The sequence below is a fragment of the Neodiprion lecontei genome, chromosome 5 (genome assembly GCF_021901455.1).
Source record: "Neodiprion lecontei isolate iyNeoLeco1 chromosome 5, iyNeoLeco1.1, whole genome shotgun sequence".
NCBI lineage: Eukaryota > Metazoa > Arthropoda > Insecta > Hymenoptera > Diprionidae > Neodiprion > Neodiprion lecontei.
In genome coordinates, this window is record NC_060264.1 from 33997704 (window position 1) to 34016007 (window position 18304).

Consider the following 18304-nt stretch of genomic DNA (forward strand, 5'->3'; position numbering starts at 1 on the left):
ACGTTCGTATCCGCTGCTAGGCACATGCCTCCTCGTATCTTCCTGTAGGATGTTGGTAGTGGGATAAGATACGACGGAGAACGAAGCGGGGAACAGTGGTTAACCTCGGTTAGGCGGGGACCACTGACCGGCCGTACGTCTGTCCGGCAAAGCGGGCGAGAGCAAGCGAGCAGGCGAGGAGGGCAGTAAATATATTCTTATCTATCCGCCAAAAAGTTCAGCCAAGCCGCTAATTAAAGGTATAACCTTATCCTCAGCGCCAGAGAAGAGGGACTCCCAGTGTTGTAACGACGTGCCGAGGTGGGAGAAGCTCCCAGTATACAGTGTGTAGCAACGAACGCTCAACTGACTTTGGCCGATTTATGGTGGAGAAAACAGCGGCGAAACGATGGCGTGCATTCGGGATATCAGGATTTCTCAAGGGCTTCGACGCTGAGATCGATTCACTTTAGGCGTCTCCAACATCACAGTCATATCTCAGAAAATGTTCTACACTAATCGTGATTATACGAGGATTATCCGCTAGACCGCAAACTCGAGATGTGTTTCCCGATATTCCAGACGTCAACCACTCTTCAAGGTAGACTAAGAAGTTTCATGAAGCCTTTCGAAGATACCGATCATTATTTGGTATCATTTGTTCTAGGTTATGTAGTGAAGTAACTGTGTTACATGGTAATGATCAACTTCGAGTAGAGTTTCGATCTCAAGCATAGATTCCGGCTTCGCGGTGGTTGATCCCTGCCGTATTGTGCAGTCGACTCCTTAGTGGACTATTGACGATAAATTTCCTTGGTATTTTCTTTTCTGAAGATGAGCAGAGCGGGTTTTATACTTGCATCTAGAAGCGCACGCGGTAGCTTATTATTGACCGTAACCGTGACGGTTATATTGAACGAGGTAAAGCAAAGGCCGTGGCTGAGCCGAGGAAAGGAGGGCCCTGCTACTACTTTGCATTAGGCGTAACACAGGGACGTCATGACGAACGGCTCTGTAACACGCGCGGCTTGTACCACGTGACCCAGGTCGCCGCCCATTTTTAATCCATCAATTCTAGTTTCTGTTTTTTCCCATTTCCATTTTTCTTTATCGTGTGTCTGGCTATATAATGATTTGTCGATCATTCCACCTACGATAAACTCCACCCATACTCACTAGCCAAGTTAGGATCTCATCCATAAGATTGATTTTACGGTATCTTCTAAGCATCGATTACCCAGAAGCTCACACAGCGAACATTCTATTTTTTCGTGTATTGAAACTTTGTGCTAGATTATCTGTAGGAGTGACGAAAGACCCTATAATCATCGAGCTTCGTTCACCTTTTTCTATTTTCTTTTAAGTTTCTCCGCAGGTTACAAACGTGGGACTCGCATTGTCCGACAGTAGATAGGATGCAATACATGCTGTCCGCCCAGCCGATAAGTAGCGAAGTGACCGTAAACTCATCGGAGAATCGCTTGGAAAGAGAGCCGAGATGTCCATGAAGAATCATTAAGAGGATCTGAGGAATGTGCCGGCTAAGGCTGGAGCGTTAAATATTGGGAAAAGTCCGTCCTCGGTTAATCCGGATGGGCGGGTGATCAAGAAGGCTGTGGAAACTTGCCTAAACCAACCGCACTGGTCTGGCGAATGCAATCAAATCCTGCAACCTTCAACATGCGTGACTCTGGACGAGTTAAGTAACGAATGATTGAATTTGGTGATCCTGTATTCACTGTCAGCTCCTTTCGACCGGTAGAAATAATACGGAGAATATATGCCTTGATCATGACATTTTTTGGAAGCCCTTTTACATGCTAAGTTTGAGTTATGCTCTTTTGTCGAACGTGCATCTTCAAATTCTTGTTTGATTTAATAGGGGGGGACTGCGTATCCTAGACAAATGTTGTCGAAGAACGCGAGTCAAGGCCACCACGATATGTCCCCGGCTTGTCTACGATGCTATACGAGGTCTCGTGCCCGGTGAAAGTTAGCGAAAGGGTCTTTATCCTATAGCGGTATTTTAGCGTGTCCAGAACCTGTGAAATTCCAAGATCGTCATTCTGCCTGTTTGTCACGTCTCACTTCCTCTCCAACGATCCTGCAATATAGTTTCATTAGTTGCCATGCGGGTAAGAAGGCAAAAATCGTAAGATTCAGAATTACCGTGGTAGACCCAACTGTTGTAAATTCTCCGGTAAATTTTACGTCATAGCCATATTCTATCTTTTCTGTCATTTTTGTTTCGTCCATGAATATTCCATTTGAAAAAGAACGCCGCTGTCTGGTCAAGCCATGGACAGACCAGACTATGCCAGTGCCATTATCCCGAGCCGTTTCACACCGGGTAATGAAACTTTAACGAAGACTGACTGACACTAGAAATTGGTATTTCATTTGGCTGAAGTGAGGGTTCGGTCCAGCAGGTAGAGCTAACTTACTTTACTGACGGACATGCGCTAAATAGTCGCTGGCGAAGCTCGACACGGTGTGCGGAGATCGAGAGAGGAACTGCATTAGCCATCACTCGACTCTTTCCTTCTCTGACTTCATCCGATTGCAGTTAGCCGGTTCGGAGTGTCGGGGCAAGGCTGAGGGCACCAGGAACGGCATTTGAAAACTTGACAATCAAGTAGCGTAATTTCATGAGCAGATAGAGTGGCTGATCACCCGTAGTCCGATCTCGGCGATAAGAGCTCGCAGAAAACTGGACAGTAGTTTGGCAAGGTGAATTTCCCGATTCGGTTCGCTTATTTTCAGCTTTGAGCTGGCCCCTCGCTATTTCATTAAAGCATTTATGGACTCTGTGCCTGGAGGGAGCAAAGGGATGAAGGATAGCATCCGGCACGGCTAGATTCCACAGGATTGCCTACACGAACGAAACGGGCGCCGGTATCATGTCACTCTTAATTCGTTTAGCTGCATCTCGGTGTCTTCTCTCTCCCCCATTCCATCGGGCAAGCTCCTCTGGGGCGGTAACGAAGTGAGGAACCGATTGCCTTCTATCGTAATTCTGGAAAATCAATGCGATTCCCCGGACCAACCGGAATAAGAGGGATAAAACAACCCGGCTCTGTCCACTGAGGACGTTAGAGGTAAAATCCTGGTACTGGATAGTACATGACGATCAAGAGTCGTGGAGAGAAAGTGGAAGCGTGCAACGGTGCTGCAGGCGGGTCGCTCCGCCATGTCCAGTTCTTGGATGCGGCTATTAGTCACCAACCCTCTTGCCTTCGCCACGGTACACCGCTTGCTGCAATCACTACCTGCCTCAGTCGACTGCCTCCATTCTTGCTAACCCAGCAGCACTACTACCACCATCAACTTCTTATCTCACCCGTTCTCGCTCTACCCCTTTGCGGTTCTATTACTACGACACACTATGCGCTCTACTATCTGATCCTACTTTGTCTTACGGCACCTTTCATCGTCTAGCCTAGAGCGACTCGGAGCTTCTAGAATTACGAATCGAACAGAGTTTTCGAAATATTTTCAAAAAAGGTCCCCTTCTCCTGAAATCCGTTCAGTAACGTATCCTTTTTGTTATACACGTTGTGCCAAACATATTCACTTGAGAAGTTGCTGTCGAGACAATGGAAGGTCGACTGTAATGGTGGTGTTGGTGGTGTGCGAGGGGAGCATTGGATAGAAACTGGCAACGTGGTTTTAAAACTATTCTTATTCACGAAGTACTGCAGCCTTACCCCGTTTTCTTATTGCGGAAGCATCTTGCGAGAACTTTGCCTTCTGTCCGGATCCCAGAGCAGCTGCAGAAGTCTAGGCGAAGGCGTTGTAACGGTATGTGTGAGGGAATCCAGAACTGGAGCGAATTTTAGAAAATGGGAATTATGTTTTACCGGAAAAAGTAGAAGAAAAAAATAATACCGGAATGCTCATCGCAGTGCGGATCCATCGATCGTATTGGGAGACATTCGTGACACATCTTTGAGAGAGGATTTATTCACAGATAGCGATACCTGACTTTATATGAGAGTTTCTTTAAATAAAGAGAATATGGGAGAAATGTGCCATTCGTCACCCTAGCGACGAGGATGGGACAAAGGTTCGACTTTTTTTCTACCATATTCGAATGGCGTCGAGATCAAGAAGTCGACACAGCAAGGTAATATTGTACGCGCAATATTCTTTGACATAGTCGGGGGAGTTTTACCATGGAGTTTCTCATCTCAAGCTCACACCATGACGCGCACGTATTCACTCTTGTCCATCACAGACTCTTCTCCCTCTCATATGCAGTTCTAGAAGCGCGCTATGAAGTGCGGAAGTAAAAATATTATATTCCCTAGAACACGAGACGGCGTTGCATAGCAGGGTGTAACCATGCCATGGCGACTGTCACTTGCACAGAACTCGAGGTGCACCCCGTTGCGACAATATTCAGAGTTCTTTCTCACCACTCTGTGAACGGAAATTTCAAATCTTCCTCTCGCTCTGACACACCAACTTTTCCCCTTCCTTCCACGTCGAGTCGTTTCATCCGAGGATCGTCGGTCGTAGATTTCGTTGGGGTCTTGAATTTCTTTTCTCTCACTCCCAACGTTATTGTCTCTTCCCACATACTCCGATACTTCTGACTACTAGCTCTGGATATCTTTCCCACTCGGTATTTGGCTTGTTGGCAATATTGCGGTCTGATGACTGGAAACTCCAAAGTTACGCACCTCTTGACTCCCCGCATATTGATCGGGGCTTAATTAGTCGGCTGCTGCGTGAAACTCAGGTCTGGTAGACGTTTGACGAGTTTTGAATGGCGGTATTAGAGAGGCAAAGTCATAGACAGTGCGAAACATGAATACCTGGACTAGTTGCGCGATGAGAAACACAGACGTGACGCAATACAAGTGAGGAGAGTGTGAGACGAATAAATATCCTTCGTGGAGGTGACGTGAGTTATTGCCACGAAAAAAGCAAACGACTTGGTTTGAAAAATAAAGCGTTTAAGCTCGCGGTTGCTGGGCTGAGGGGTTCGGGTACCTTTGATTCGGAGAAATTGCCCCTTTTACAGGTTCATCGAACGATCGCTGAGCCGAGGCATAGCCAGCCTGGATCGAACGAGGGCCGCAGGATCCTCGATGGAAGAAGTTCTTCTGTCCAACGGACAGAGGGTGGAGTGAGTGGCAAGGTTCGGATTGGGACATTTAGCTCCATTAATCACATTATCCAAGTCATGGGTTTTGTCGTTGGCACAGCACGACATTCAACTCGAAGGAGTTGAGAAAATGGACCTGCAAGGATGTGCTAGTTGTTCTCGAGTGCTCTTCCTATTACGCTACCGGTTCAAAGAAATGTTTAGCGTTTTTAATCTTTTTCTCTCGACTGATCCTATGGCGACAGTTGGATTGGATTTTACGTGCTGCTATATCGAACGCCAAATTTGATAACACAATACTCAAGAGCCAGCGATGGATAGGGTGGAATAATCGCGACAGGATCAGCTCATACGAGTGGTTTAGACTCGTTGCTACATTTGGGCTACAAAATTACATCCAGTTTTCAGAGTCCAGCGACGTTATTACCAATTTCGCATGGAGTTCCGTTGATATATGTATGTGACTTCAAGTTCCTCAGACTCCCAGGATGTGGTAGCGATGAAACAGTACCTCATTCTGGGCTCGCAGCGAAACTAAAAAGACACTGCACCATCTGAGGTCACCGTCGACTCTGTGACTGTGGTGACGCTTTCTCGCGAGCATCCATCAACACTCTCGGACAAGATGCACTAGGATAGATTGAGAGGAACTGGCAGGCTGTGTTGCTAGGATGGAATACAGACACTGAGCACAGACAGGTGTGTGGCAGGTGTGAAAAGATAATCTGGCTACATCGCTAAGCGGGAAAAAAATTACGCTGATAGTAATTTCAGTTTACACGTTTCACTTCAGGATTGCGTCATGATTCTTAAGCTTTATTACGCCTTGGAGGTGATTTAAGGCTTATACTCGGTCCTTTACTCCGTGGCAACACATCGATGTAAATCCGACTACTTTCAGTTTAACAATATTCGATCAGCTTCTGCGTTACAAATTGTAAAACAGTTTGGCAGAAGTGCCAAGAACACAATTTGTCATTAGCACAATTCTGTCGCTAAAACGTGAGGGTTTCTTCGTCACTCTCTTGTAGTGACGAGCTTTGGGATCAACACAAGGCGAATCCTAGACCGCCCGTGGGTGCAAATCCGTATCTGAGATTAAGTCCAGATCCTAAGTTGTATAAATTGATATCATTCACTCTGGCAGAAGTTCCGAAGACCACAGTGCCAGGGATCCACTTTGTTTTCGTTAATTTTTTACTCCGTAAGCATAGTTCGCTCATGGTGGGTATCTCGCTTCAGTGGGCACTAGAAGATTGCAGCGTTTTCCGCACGTATTTGACGTTTGTCAGAGAGTAAAACGCAAATCTTTGCGGGTTCTCTTCAGCCTAAGCCTGTCGACGAGTCTTTTTTCCCCCTTGGATCTACGGAAAAAATCTCTCCTCAGCAGCTGCCGCTTTAGACAAATTTACACCGACCTTGGATAACACCTGCACAAACGGCCAAACCGTGCTTTGCGAAGCTCTCACTCTAGAAAAAGCACCGAAGCTTACTTTTTCGACAGTGATATTTTTTCACCAGCACAACCTTTCCAACTCGCAATTTTTATACATTCTCTGTTCCACCACGTTTATTCATACGTCAATCAAGCCATTTTCCTTAGTAAAAAGTCTGGGTCGTCGTCAACCTTCTTATTTATTATTAATCAGCGTCAATGTTGAGACACTTTGGATAAATTTTCGTACAATTTTTCACCGAGCCTGATTGCAGCCGACGCGATTCACTTCGGACTAATTAAAAGACTCGGGAGTAATATGGGTATTGAATAATTACTAAGAACTTCAGATGCGTCAGCTTTTTTCTTGCGTATACCAGTCATCTCATTCTAGATACAACATCAACCATCCTGAAGCCTCGTTCATGAGACCAAACTTACCGTTACGTCATGGCGAGCCACTTGTACGCTACTAAATAAAAAATTTCACAACCACGTCTGACGTTCTCGGATTCCGATCGGTTCTGCAATCGAATCAAGTACCTCATACAACGAGGCTTTAGGTGTGCAAAAAGGTGCTGCATCGACGGCACGGCACTTGGTCCGTTGAAAACAATGGGCATTGTTTGGCAGTGATTCGATAAATAAACGAGGACTGATTATGTTATAACTCGGAGTTTGTATAACGACCGGACAGACGGACGTATTGGGTACTAACTAGATACACCACTCGTGTCCCACCCTCGGACGATCTTGAGCGGAACACCTTTTCCCGACCCCTTTAACTTTCTTCACTTACTTTTTTGCGGACATCATCTTGTCCTGACCACTCCATTGTTATTTGCTTAAAAGTGCCGCGTTTACGCTTCATTCAAATGCGCCGTGTTTGGCTGGTCTCGTTTCTTCCTCGTGTTATAATCAATTCTGGGAAAAAATATTTGCACACCTTCTTTCCACCTCGCGGGCAAGCAAATTGTAGGAAAATATATAGACCACGAGTATTTACCATCATCCTGTTCACCGCACTCTTCAACCCAATCTGCACCAACGTAAAAGTACGATTCATCTTGTAGGTGGTTGTTACGTTTCGTCTGTGTTGGCGCTAGTTTTTATCTTGCTCAAAATTAATAACTGTAACTGCACCCAGAGCGACGTCGCGTGTCCAGGGCCGCTTTTAATAAAGTGGCCCCCAGTGATAGCGGTCCAAACTATATCCAGTCTTCATGACCACTCAGACAACTGGATTGGACAGCGGAAGCCAGTCTATGTCGGTCTACAAAATTGTCTGAAAGTTTGACAAACAAATTTCCAACCGTTGATATCGTGATTCGTCCTTCCCCTCTTCCGGCGGGTCAGCAGTCACATCAACCTGAAATGGTCCACGTTATAGAAATAACCGAGGGCTGGTCAAGAGGGAGGAAACTGTTCGCAGTCTGTTTGTCCTCGGCTCTGAGTGAGGGAAAATGAACTTGAGAATAACTTCTGGAACACCCGGTGGATCAGAGTCTTGAAAACAAGTGGTTAGAAAATCGATATCGGTTAATCGACAAGCTGTTACTTCTCGGGCAGCACCGTCGCACGCTGCTGCAGGTCTGAGATTGTTTCGATCCATTATTGCTGCGGTGATTCGAACCGCGGGCAAATAGAAAACTGGGATCAGGGTAGGTGAGTACATTGCTAGTAGAGCGTCGGCGGTGGCGGCGGGGGGCGACATATGTAAATCGTTTGAAATTAATTTAGCAGAAGTTTCATCCTATGGAGCTGCTCGGTGCAGCGTGACTCGGCGCGAACGATCGAACCCTACGAGAAATATACCATCGATAGCTCTCGTCCATTCGCTCCCGCTCCCAGCCGTTCGGAACGTTTTCCATTTCCGGCAAATATTGCCAGTTAAAACGAGTAGTTGTTCACAGTTAATAGTATTTGCTACGACGATGTTCACTACTTTTAGCGAGTTGATATTTGGTTTTAGCGAGATCGTAAATGTCCGAAGAAACTTGTGTATATAGATGATGAATAAGAGAAGAGAAGAACAAACGCTGTGCTTTGAAGAAAGAAGGCGCAGGTGAATTTAGCTTATACCTTGCGGGTTTGTTTCCGCGTGTGAGTGAGTGCCTGTAACAAGTCTCCGCGGAAGACAACAACACCGGCGGCTGGTTGCGTATGTCTTATTGTTTATCGTTTATCGTTTCCGTATGGTATCTCTTCCCATCTTCGATGCCCTGGGAGAACAAGCGGCATCTAAACAACCCAACCAAGACGCGAAGGTATTTTCTTCTAACAACCGCCTTGCCTCGCGTACCGTCGCCATCTCCTCATCCTCTCCATTCCATACCACGATTCTCTTCCTCTCCTGGCATGGCATGACCTCAGTCTGCACATCGGCTCTTCTCAAAGAGATGGAAACTCACCTGTGCGAAGGTATTTCGGAGATGCATTCACCTTAGGTACGACTCTGGCTCGAAGCATAGTAGCAATGAGGAAGAAGAAGACGAAGAAAAATTTGAAAGATAGGGAAATGAAGCATGATGGGGAAAAATTTGAGAGACAGTTAATACGAATCTAGGCAACATGTACTGCGACGGGATTGTGAAGAATGATCAGGGACGAGTGCATGGTAATGCTGGCAAGAAAAATAGGAAGGAGAAAAAGGAGGAGAAGAGGAGTCGAGTTGAGAGCCGGCATTTTGGCGAGATACGTCGGTGCCTGCATCCAACAGAGGATCGCAGCATCCCATCGCAAGACGTAGGTCGGAACAGGTTTACCGCATCCTTATACAGATAGTGAAGTGTGGTGGCTTTAGCGTGCTATGTGCCACGGGATCGGGTCATCAGGGGGAGAGGACGGGAGTGAAAGACGGGGCGGGGCGAGGTGAGGTGAGGTGAAACCTCTCAACACGCACCTCCACAAACGCAACGAGACGCACAATGCGCCCGGTATAACACTGAGCAGCACTGCGGGGGCCCTAACACAGACATGCATCTATCTTTACTCCTCTTTCCTTGTCTCTTATTCTTTTTTTTCACCTCTTAGTTTTGCTCATCTCAGGAGGTACCTTTTTATCCACACTTTATACACACGTGCACAACTATTTCACCCTCTCACTATGTGGATGCTTCAAGTTCTATCGCAGAATACGGAATAGACTTTTGGTAACAAGATCAGCGTCTTGGACCATCGGGAAGACTTCAATTATTTTCGAAATACGTTTCTCTCCGTCCACATTACACACGAGTACACAAGAAGCAGTTCATACTTTCATTGTGGATGCTAGAAGTTCAAGTACCGAATGTTGGAAAGACCTTTGGGATCAAAAGCAGTATCTTGGATCGTCCTGATCACTTCGAGTCTCCGAAACATATTCATGCCCTCTTATTGTTATTGAACAAACATCGCTACAATTTCTGATACAGTGATGAACGAAGACCTAATCAATCATCTTCCACATCGAGTATGGTGATCCATTTCACTTGGACACGTGTACACGGGTTGTGAACCCTGTGCTTTGGACCACTGCAGTATGCATGCATTATTCACTCTAGCGATTTATGCGGACCTTAAGCACTCCGGTAGTAGAATGTTCGAGTAGTGAAAGAGTGGACCTTCGATACATACGTCGTATAGATCTGCATATAGGCATGCGCAGATGTACGCCTGCCTTGGTACAGACGCGTGACATGCATGAGGAGAAAGAAACGGTGAGGATATTAAAAACTCTAATGTCTCGAGGCTAATTGTGAATTCCGCGCGCAAAATACGCGAACGTATTCGTCGCCAGGTAGCTGAAAGGGGGGATGGGTGGACAAAAAGTTTCAGGCAACGGCAACTGGATGAGTAACCAGATTAGTTACACTGCAGGTTGGCGTTGTAAGGACGCATGGCAGCGTAGCGAAGGAGCGTCGAGCCTCTCAATCTTGGTCTGACACTTGAATCCTCTTCAATTCGATGTAGTGATAAATTTGCCCAACTTATCGGAAAGTGAATTTCAAACGAGTCATCTCAGGGCCGTGGTTCGTCCGCAAGTAACGCTGAGGCTGCAACCGTCGATTCGGGTCCTTAGTCGTAAGTAAAAACGTGTTTCGCGCATTAGTCGAATTAATTAAATGCTAATTATGATCGGGCGGTGGCCTCGTTCGGCATACTGATACGCCAAGCCAATACCCGATACACATCCTGCAGCATCTTATTAATTTCATTTCGACTTTCGGAGAGTTTTGCTGCTCCCCGTCTGGTTTATGGTAATCCGGTATCTCTTAGCACGCGAACCCGTACCGGCAGATGAAGAAATTTTAGTCGAGGACTCTGCGGTGACTCAACCTCTCCCGTATTCCCGGGCTGCTGCCTCTTCCCCCCCCCCCCCCCTCTCCCCCCCTCTCTCTCTCTCTCTCTCTCTCTCTCTCTCTCTCTCTCTCTCTCTCTCTCTCTCTCTCTCTTTGCAAAAACTAATTATAACGTCTACAAGTCAGCAGCAGCACTGCACAACCAGGAGGAAATTCTCCGCCCGGTTTTATAGCCTGTTAATTAAGGGTGTCCACACGAATGAAACTGTGGATATATTCACCAAGAGACTGACTGATACAATTTATTCGACTGCACGATGCTATGTTCACTTCCGTTACAAAATTTAGCTTCAAATTTCTCGACTCTGGATACACTGATATATTAACCGGATCTGAATAATCTTCAGGAGATCAAAGGAGCTGAATTATACACGAAAAACGACTTTTCTTTGACCAAAGACTCGGCATTTCAATAGCAGCCGATGGGGACGCAGACGTTCGGCAGTTTCGATGCACCTAATCTTTCGGGGCTCGACAGGGTGCTTTTGAATTGACAGAATTCAATTAGGAAGGGCTCAATTATCAAAACGTGTCATTTTTATACGCGGATAAGACGGAGGTATGGTTGGGTTGTTACCACCGGATACGTCAGTCGCACGTTTGAGGCTTAATTGAAATCAGTTGGGGCGCTATTCTTTGACTAATTGCTGATTACGCGGAGGTAACCTCGTTTCCTCCTCGCTTCACCGTCTCGAAAATCTCGCGTTTGGTCTGGACAGTTGAAACCGTTGGATTTGATTGGCGGTCGTTATTACATATAACAACTCAAATTCGTCCAAGGCGAATTCGAGGGATCCTTGTTTATGTTAAGTTACGTAAACGGGACTCAACTGCGCGATTGGCGAAGGGAGGGCGAAAACTGTGTTCACCAATTTCATTTCATGGCGATGACTAAAATACCTCAAATCGACGACTGCTGAGTTTCTATCCTTGTACGTATTATTAATCAGTCGTTAACTGGACGCGGTGGAAGAGCCATCACATCTTGCGAGAGCCGAAACATCCGGAGGGCGACTATCGTCATGGTGGCTTTCGCCATGTGTTGCTTCAGTTTTTCCAACTTGTGAGTAAGGGACAACGAATATGAGCCTTTTGCCTCAAAGTTTTCAATCCAGTTTGCGGAAATTTTTCCCTTTCTGATAGCGATTATTTATCGAAAAAAATAATTACGTCTATCGGCAGACAATGTATTCGCTAGTTTTTCTCGTGATTCACCACAATCGGTTTTCGAAATTTCAACTATCGAAATTACTACGCCAGTAAAGGTCATTGTTAAATCGAAACGATTTTACGTTTCAATCAAGCCGGGTTCAGCTCTATGGTTTATGTGCTTCGATCATGCTCGCTCTCTCTTTCTCTCTCTCTCTCTCTCGATTCGTTCAATAGTACAGCAAAACAAGCAAATCAGTTTTCCATTCAATTCAAGAATACATTCGAGCAATTTCCTGCGAAAAGCGTAGAAATTCTCGTTCGTCAATTATTCAATTAATTGATTAAACGAAACTTCGTGTCATACGAATGCTACAAAAACGGGATTTAACATTTCTTGAAAAAGTTTCCGTGTACTTTCTGAATTATATGAAAAAAAAACCTGCAAATTTAATTAAACAATAAAACTCCTCAGTCAACCGTAAAGGTATTAAGATAAGGGTATAAATTTGTCGCTTACTGGATCTTAACTGTTTGGGGGTTAAAGCAGCCGAGGGTGGTAACGCCATAACGAGGATGAAAAGTGTGCTTTATTTTTAACAACAGTATGCTGAAACTGTCCGAGTTCAAAGCACCGTTCTTGGATATATTACGGACAGTGAAGCTGACGCAGATTGAAGAGACCAGGCAGCTTGGAAGTGCTAAAACCACCTTGGAACTCCTTGGGTCAAAAAATTTCGAAGTTGAATCAGCGGCCGATGCATACGAGTTCTTTTCGAATGGCCAAATCTCCGCCGAAAATACAGCGAACATCTACGGCACGCCATCCCCAGTTGTTCAACAATGGGTGAACATGGAGGTTTAAGAAAAAGTGACGGGAAAGGATCAGAGGTGAACGGTCACATTATAGAATTAATTAGATGAAAATTGTAGTAAAAAATATGTAGTTGCAATAAAGGTCCAATTGAATTGGACGGCTCTAAGCGGGTGATTGATCGTTATTTCCTTCGAGCAAAGATCGAAGATAATCTGGCGGAGAACGAGAGAATGTCGCGGGATACGATACAACGGTACGTGTAGGTTATTCGGGTGGATCTGGGGAGGAAATCGAATATTTCGCACCCCGCGGTGTCTCGCTCAGCTCGTAGTCAACACTTCGAGCGGAACACCGAGCGCTGCTGGATCTCTTATCAAGGTATCAAATTGCCCTTCCACGCTTTAACCCGACGACGTGCTGCAGGGCTAAATGATGCGTGAAGATAACACGCGGAGACCGACGTCGAATGAGTGACCCAGAAATTTTCCCTCCTCCCGCCTCTGCTGTCTTAGATCGAAGTGGATTCTCGTGTTGAGCCGTGAATTTTCTAATCCCTTTTCATCCCCGCCAGCTAGCGTATTGATCCCCTTATCCACCATCCATCGATGTCCTGTATTTCACCCTCGTTTCCTCTCGCCAAAGATAATCTGCGGCTACGGATACTGTGTTATTAATTTCAAAACTTTTTGAAACAGCGGTCGAGATAGATGATAGAAAATTTGGAATGATGCTGTGAATTAAGTGGAACAATTTTTAATTGTTGTTACTGTACAGACTTTGGCTATTTTCATTTTTTACAAGATGAGAATGAGTTTTGTAACTCTAGCCAGAATTTTTTTTACTATTCTTACTTATTATGATCGTGATAATATCCGATGTTGATGCAAAAATAAATTGATTTTACGTTCTTATTATGAAACCAATGAAATCGTATTATTGTTAACTATTACTATACTAACCAACTTTTCGTGTACTCACACGAGAGCATTCAAAACCGTCATTGTACCAATATCCTGTTATAAATTGCTATATGGAACGTCCTACACTATATTGGAAGTTTTATTCGGACGCAGAACAGAGAATCCACTATAAGTATACTGTTTACTCAATTAGTAAAATCAAAAATTTTCATTGTAAGTTTAAGACAAATCCATATTAATTTACTTCCCGCACTGATTTCGTAAATTGACAACTATTTTGTACAGAAAACGTGTAGTAAATTCACGATCATGTTTAATAGTGTACTTATTGTAATAGAATTTTCTAATAACTACCACGAATGAAGTTTTCGTTTTTTTTTTTCGTATTTCAAGGTCAATTCCTAACCAGCAGCGAAGTAAGAGAAAAGAAAAAAAAAATTTGCGTTGAATTTGATGTACCGGTTAAAACGACGCAAGGCTGCGTATAAGTGAGAGGGACAGAAAAGATGGTGTTTGTATATATATATCAGCTGTAGAATCGTAGGTGATATAAAATTCACGCGGGGTCCGTGAAGAAGAGGCGGGTATTTGAGGAGTTGGCCAGACGTCGTGACCCGATCCCAACTGAAAGGATAGAATTTCGAGCGAAATAAATTGCCCGACTATCTCTACCGAGCCTCGGCTGATCCACGAATGGCGCTGACAGTCTTATTCCAGAATATGTCCAGTGAAATAAAACGGCAAGGATACCGTATAGTATATGCCAGGGTCATTCGAACGGTAACGGCTCCAAGGAGGGCAGGGGCGAATTTGAGAATCAGGACATGACTCGTCCCGGCGGACGAGGCTGTCCGGCAAATGGGAATTCCCATAATTTCGGGAGGGATCCTCCCTGGATATTAGACCCGTCCAATCTATAAAAATACTGCATCCGTTGAAGCCCGATAGAATATGATATACAGACGCGCGAATAGGTGGGTGATGTGTGAAGGAGAAAAAAATATGGAGTGCGGATCCCGGAACGATTCGACTGTCAGGAACACTCTCAATATATTTGTTTCACAGCCAATCGCCTCCTTCCTTTTCCATTCATGTACCTACGTAACCCAGATCCTTGAATTTGTTTTCATTTCGTACTCTTTAACGAGCTTCGATCGGATATGAATTCAAGCATCACCCTGCAGACGGGCGGCGGACGCAAATTGAGGTTTAAAAATTGACAATGAAGGCAATTATGGCTACTCAAGAACCATCAGCATTCATCTTTCAACAAAGCTGAGCGGCAGAGTTGGGAATTAGATTTTCATGGTTATTTCATGTAATTCTAAAAGCTGAACCGTTCCTTTCAAATAAAATTATTAAAATCTTGGGGCCCCACCGTCCAAAGAAGCTTACCACCGGCTTACTGGAAATCACATTTTCTCCCCGATGTATATACGTATGTAAACACGTATGTATATGTGCATAATACGCGTATTATTATCATTGTCCTCTGCGTCGTTATTATTACTCTTTTTATTATCATCGACGGTAAGCGGGATTCCGCATTGTCGTTATTCTCTTGATTCGGCTTTCATACTTGCGCAGCAGGATGCAGCGTGGAAAACCCCAGTTCTACGACAAGACCTTCCATAAATCATTCGGAGAGCATTCCAGGGTGCGGAGTGACGAGAAAAACACTGTAAGGGATTGAAAAATTCGGAGGTTGACCGATGAACGAATCGCGGTATAAGATGGACGATTTCGGGAACGTATCGGTGGTGATCAACCCCGCCCCCTGCCGTCCCCTGGCATTAGCGGTGCTACTCGGAACCCAATTAACCTGGTTGGCTGGGGGTCGAGTCTCAATGTCATTTTATCAAGACCGTAGTCACCCGCCCAGTGGCGAACGCAGGTACGTTTGGGGGACAAAAAATCACCACTAGTCGGGCTTCGGGTTTCAAGGCACGTATCCGAATCACGAGAAAACGCTCGGCTGAAAGGGGTCGGGTCTGCAGGTGAGCCTCTGCGCGTTAGGCTGGCCACCACTCAGCCCACTGTCCGTCTGATCGGTCTGTCGGACGGTCCAGCTGGACTTTCATACGTGATCGACCGATGCGCAGGGTTGCGGATACGTATAGGTACCAACGAAGGCGAGAAATCTGGAGCTTGATAAAAAAGCTCAGACGTTTTCACCTGTGGTAAGAGGGAAGGAAAAAAATGGAACGAGGGACTAGAGGTCAAAAGGCACTGTTATTATTTCGAGGGGTATATCTATGTCGTTGTCGTGGATAACAAGGACGGCGAAGATTCCGTGAAAGTATACGGAATACGTACCGGAACACGGTTGACACAATGCCGAAGACTACCGACAATGGGTGATCCATGGGCAAGGTTGTTTGGACAGCGGCAAGCTCAGTGGTGAGACTGTTAGACGAAACACAAAGAGTTGATACCTGCCTTGGTTCGTTGTCTGGATAGCGTCTGTTTCACGCTCGTAGAAAAACGAAAAGCAATAATCTCCGTGCCGTTTCTCTCTTAGCGATACTCACAGACCCGCTTTTATCATCCGGAAAACTCCCTTTCCTTTTTTCTCTTTTATTCACCCTCTCCGCAGCTCCTTCGTTCTCCTTAGTTCGACGATTTTACTGCCCTACTAGCTACTACTACCTAAGATGGAAAAATAAATGATTTCACCGTTGGAAAAATAACCCGGCGCAGAAAGTAGGTAGCTCGTAGGTCCTTGCCATCTACCTCTCTCCCTGACTCGAGCACCCTCAACGTTTAGTAGCCACCAAGAAAGAAAATGTATTTTCTCGATAGGCTTCTGTTTCTCACCAAGGCCAACTCCGGCTCTACTCACCTACTTCTACGGTGGGTCTATCCTTGCCGGCTATGGATGGACAAGTAGTGAAAACAGAAGGTGCGAATCATCTTACAGTTTGCCTATGTTCTACAAATACTCGTCACATGTTAATCGAACTCTCGCAACTGCAGAGTTTAAATATTAAAAAAAAAGATGAAGAGTAGGTGAAACTCTAGATTTTTAAGCACCATGGTCGTACACTGTTAGAAAAATGTGGTATGGATTTATATGGACTACAATATTGCGCAATATAACACTATTGAACTAATGTCCGTCCAACACCATCTGTTACACTATCTGATGTCAGTCCAACACTATCTATTGTCAATCTAACATTTTCGAAGTCAATCCAACACTGTTTGAAGTCAATGTAACAACTATCTGATGTGAATTCGAGACTATCTAATATCAATATAACACAGCGTGCTCACTAATAATTTCAACGAATCCTCAAATCGATATCCTGAATTAATTGTTTTCACGCATTTTTGTTTCAGGTGAGTAAATCCAGCCGTTCCTTACACCCGCCTACTTAAGAGACCTCCGGCAGTATAGGTAATCCGTTAGGCATTGATTTTACTATACTATCTCTGCCTGTACGAAGGCTCCTGCAACGACATTGCTTGACAAAGTGCACTTACTTATAACCCCATTAACCGCCGCATTTAATGTCCCATATGTGGCTTCACGCGATAGAAATATTGGTGAAAAGCTCCCGGTGGAAGTATCTACGTTGGTTCGAATGCTCTGCAGTTACGCTACCAGTTCCCATCGATCATTCTTCGGATCATTTTGTTCTTCTTCGACACGAGCTTGACCTTCTTGAGCAGGATATTTTGAGCACGATTTGAAGAACGCTTAGCGTACTTCAGGCTATGGCAGTTTCATCGCTCACGCCGACCTGCATAGCCTTATCCGAGAGCAAATGGCCTTTCCGCGGTGTGGAAATTACACTTAATGAATGCAACCAGATCCGTGGATGTTGGCTGGCTTCTGTCTATGGATGGTATGCCGCCACGCTACGATCCGAACCACGTAGGTGCGTCTGCAACGTCGGTAGTTCATTGCAGTCTCCCAAAGTGTATACTAATTACCCGAATATCCTCCAGTTCCTGATATTTCTGGTATCACAGAGGATTCACAATCATAATTCCAAAATTTTAGGGTTTCGAACTTTTGTCGGGTACTACATGAGTTGAAAATCTTTTCACCATGCATAGTGCCGCGGAAGAAAAAAACTAAATCCGTACTCGTGTAAACTCGGCTGTGATTCACACGCAATTTATCGGATGGAAAATACCGGTTGCGCCACATCTAGCATGGGAATGGCTGTAATGGTGGGGGGAAACGGAAGCCGGGCTGGTTCTGTCGTTAATTAATTTGCAAATGCAATATTAATGTTGAGTAATCAGCCGTGCGCGCCGCGGTAGGGAAATCACCGATTACAATTACTAATTACACGAGAAACGCGGAGCTCACCTCTACCGAAATTTATACACCGGTTACGTCGCATCGACCTGACACATTTTACGCCTCTACTTACCGTATCTGATGCCATACGTGTTTGTAGATCGCCATGGACCAAACTTCTTTTTCCGAACCAAGCTAGTGTGCAAAAGAAGAGGGTCGACCGTTTTAATACCTGCAATTCGATGAGGCTGAAGTCAGTTACGTTAACGTAACGATATATCAAGAGACAAAATTGT

The 18304-nt window shown here is 45.1% G+C and overlaps 2 protein-coding genes across 3 annotated transcripts in view; both read left to right on the top strand.

Annotated features, from left to right (window-relative positions):
- Positions 1 to 18304, top strand: part of LOC107218562 (ephrin-A5) — a 440911-nt gene that overhangs the window by 74070 nt on the left and 348537 nt on the right. The gene's annotated exons all lie outside the window — the stretch shown is intronic.
- On the top strand, positions 1515 to 12923 carry LOC124294529. Its single transcript, XM_046740065.1, has 3 exons — positions 1515 to 1677; positions 11818 to 11930; positions 12623 to 12923. Exons 1-3 carry the CDS (start codon positions 1633 to 1635, stop codon positions 12879 to 12881), a joined length of 417 nt encoding a protein of 138 aa, XP_046596021.1. The 5' UTR covers positions 1515 to 1632; the 3' UTR covers positions 12882 to 12923.

Bases quoted from the DNA above. Each gene is read 5' to 3' on its own strand.
- LOC124294529 (XM_046740065.1), top strand. From the start codon at position 1,633: ATGCAATCAAATCCTGCAACCTTCAACATGCGTGACTCTGGACGA. The intron at 1,678-11,817 runs GTTAAGTAACGA...ATTATTAATCAG, and splicing joins ACATGCGTGACTCTGGACGA to TCGTTAACTGGACGCGGTGG. The intron at 11,931-12,622 runs GTGAGTAAGGGA...TTTTAACAACAG, and splicing joins TGCTTCAGTTTTTCCAACTT to TATGCTGAAACTGTCCGAGT.